General features: G+C 42.5%; 1 protein-coding gene across 1 annotated transcript in view; it reads left to right on the top strand.

The window, feature by feature from the left end:
• Positions 1-775, top strand: part of UPK1A (uroplakin 1A) — a 7,827-nt gene extending 7,052 nt beyond the window's left edge. The window contains exons 6-7 of the mRNA XM_008575692.1: positions 349-432; positions 514-775. Coding sequence (XP_008573914.1) covers positions 349-432; positions 514-558 — 129 coding nt within the window. The 3' untranslated portion in view covers positions 559-775. The remainder of the gene's footprint in view (positions 1-348; positions 433-513) is intronic.
• Positions 776-3,481: the final 2,706 nt, after the last annotated feature.

Here is a 3,481-nt window from a genome sequence, read left to right as displayed (position 1 = left end):
CAGAGTGCTTATGTGTACCCTCTCATGGAATCCCTGCAACTGCTGTCAGAGGGCAGTGCTATCAAGATTGCCACTTCATAGAGGGAAACTGAGGCTCAGAGGGTCAGAATCATACCTAGGCCATACATCATGGCAGCACCTACTTGCATAGGGCCTGGGTTCAATATCACCTCCCTAGCTCCTCCAAACCACCCTGGGAGGTAGACACTGCCATGACCCCATTGTACAGATGAGAAAATCAAGGCTGGAGGAAAAAAGTGACTTCCCCAAGGGCACACAGTGACTCTTGCCTTCAGCTGCCAGCCTCCCCGGGCATTTTCTCAAGCCCCCATTGTCCCCCCTGCCCAGGGCTGCTTCGAACACATCGGCCATGCCATCGACAGCTACACATGGGGCATCTCATGGTTTGGCTTTGCCATCCTGATGTGGACGGTGAGAGGAAGGGAGTTATGGGCCAGGTGGGATGTGGGTGTGCGGCTGGAGTGCCCCTCATTACGCTGACTCCCCATCCAGCTCCCAGTGATGCTGATAGCCATGTATTTCTACACCACACTCTGAGCAACAAGAAGGGAAAACCACGTACACACCTTGCCCTCCTGGCCTCCTGCTCCTGCTTCCTCCAGCTGGAGCCTGGAGGTCACCTCACCTCTCCCCTTCCCACCTCCCTCACCCTTCCCTCCATCCATTCCCAAGATCTTATTCCAGGTCCCTGAGTCCTACAGGGCCTTGAGTGTGCCCTGAAACCCTCAGACTTGCATGCATGGACCCTTAGCCCTTGATCTCAGTTCACCTGGCTGATGCCTGGTCCATCTTTCAGGTGTCAACTTAAGAGTCCTGTCCTCAGTTCCTTGATCCCATCACCCCATTCAAGATGCCTCTTTTGTAGCTTCCTGAACTTCTCCTTCATGGCATATGTCTCCATTAATGCTGAATAGTTAGTGATTGTCTGTTTAAGTTCTGGTAGACTGGGAGTGCCATGAGAGGAGGACAAGTTCTGTCACGGTCACTTTACTGTCCCTGTCATCACCCAGAACAGGGCTGAGCATGGACCAGATATTAAATAAATACTGGTTGAGTGAATGAATTAATTAATGAATGAATTTGTTTTCTTCTGGGGCAAGGGTGAATGAACAAGAACTCTTCCAATGGAAGTGGCAGAAACCCAACTAGCACTGACTGAAACATAAAATGAAATTTATTGGCTCATGTAACTGAGTCAAAAGAGCTGCCTTCAGGCATGTCTGAATCCAGGGTTTCGATATAGGTCTCCAGGAAACCTGCTTCATCTCAGACAGGATTTCTCTGGCAACATCGGTCTTACATCTTTATAGCTAAGCAACACAGCAGTGAGAAAGAGCCTCTCTCCTAACAGCTTTAGCCAAGATCAGAAATTGAAACTCCCTGTCTTGGTTTAGGTTCTAGGCCCATCTTTTGGTTGGGGAAGGTAGGGCACCTGGATTGACAATTCTGTTAAGAATACATCCAGTGGTGGTGTTGGGGAGGGTGGTTGTTTATCAAAGGAAAATCCGGGTACAGGGTTGTTGAGACCACACAGGTGACAGACATCCTCTTCCCACAGGCCATAGCTTCCAACAAGTTCTCTAAGGGGTCCATGACAACAAACAGTTTTTTAAAATCTCATTATCTCTCTTGTCCTCCCTGAAGCAGCCCCCATCCTCTGGCCACTATGCAGCAACTAGGCTTTGCCAGGAGGGCCTGGCTTCCTTCCCCATCAATGAAGTTTCTCTGGGTCATTTATTCCATTGGTCTGCAGATGGCCTGCGAACGCTGATTCAGATTTGATTTTTTAAAAATAAACTTTAAAAATCCATAATGGTTAATGAAGTCATTATTTATTAGGGTGAAAAATTGGAAACAACATCCTCATCAGCAGAGGATGGGTTGTATAACTAGTGTTATGTTTTTGGACTGGAATTCTCTGTGGCTGTTATAAAGAAGATACCTCTAGGTGAGTTGATATTTTTAAAAAAGATTTCATAATGATATAAATAACTGGAAAGCACATGTAAGGATGTTCATTACAGTATCCTTAATGACCATCAGTAGGGGACTGGTTAAAGTAGCTATGCTATGTCCATACTCTAGTATATCACGCAGTAGTAAAAAATAATGAACAAGAGCTCCATGTTTTAACATGGAAAGAGCTCCAAAAAACACTGAATAGGAAAAATTGCAAACTACTTAGAGTACATTTATCCCCGTAGCTATATATGCAGGGTTGATAAAACAGAGTTTAGCCTTTTTTTTTTTTAAAGAAATGAGTTAATGTTTTAAAAATAATGTTTAAGAAAATAGGGAAAGAACTTTTAGAAAAGCATTCATAACCTTTCCATTTAAAACATGATAAAAATTTAGAAGTGAAAATGTCCTATGTTTCGCTCCCCAGTAACCACCCCCCCACCCCCAACACACACACACAGTCTGTTAGATAACTGCTATTAACACATGGTACATGTCCTTTTTGGCCTTTCAAAAGTTTATATAGACACATCTATATATATTTATATAAGCACACACACATTTAATGGAATCATGCTTTAAATATTGCTTGACCCATACCAGCCAGCCATCTCAATAAATAAATAAATACTGCTTTACAACTTGATTTCTTCACCAAATTGTATATTGTGGTTATCTTTCCAGGTCAGTATATGGGAATCTACTTTTTTTTTTTTTCTTTTTTAACAGTTGCATTATATTCCATAGTAGAGTTGTGTCACAGGTCATCATGATTGTTATTCAGTAAAGAAAAGGCAAGGAGCAGAACATTGTGCTAAAATGATTTCATTTGTATAAAAGTTATATATACATATTTCCCATGAAAGACTCCTTTGAGACAGGAAATGGGATGGAGAGCTGAGAGGAGGAGGAATTTTCATAACATACAAGTCTTTATGATGTTTGAAACAATTTTTATAAAAATCATCTATTACTTTTCAAAAACAAAAACCAATAAAAGGATTTCTAAAATACTGAACAACATACAGCTTTACTTTTCAAACCAGAATTTTAAAAACACCACTCAGATGTAATACACACCAAATTTTAACACATAAGAGCCCCTCCAAGTGAACCAGCCTAACTGGCTTTTCTGTAGGCCCTGGAATGCAGCTTTTCCCCAATTCCTGGGCACATATTTGACCAGCTTGTAAATAAGGAAAAGGGGAATTTCTTCCCAATCAGCTTTTAAAGTCAGGCGTCCTCACAAGCAAGTTCACAATGACTGAGTCTGTGACTGGAATTCTCTGAGAGGCAAAGAGGCAGCTCAGGGTTCTCACCAGCCCCACCACACTCTCTGCACCCCAACACACCCCTCCATAAAATGGGAGTTGTCCCTACCTCACAGCATAAGGCACTATTCTAAGAGCTCAGGAAATGGTAGGCCTTTTTATTATGAACGAGGGATTTTCTCGATCCTGTGTAATCAGAACTAAATACAGAAATAAACTGCCTCTGTTTA

This window comes from Galeopterus variegatus, unplaced genomic scaffold (assembly GCF_000696425.1).
Source record: "Galeopterus variegatus unplaced genomic scaffold, G_variegatus-3.0.2 Scaffold1222, whole genome shotgun sequence".
Classification (NCBI taxonomy): Eukaryota; Metazoa; Chordata; class Mammalia; order Dermoptera; family Cynocephalidae; genus Galeopterus; species Galeopterus variegatus.
This window is presented reverse-complemented; position numbering and strand designations above follow the sequence as displayed.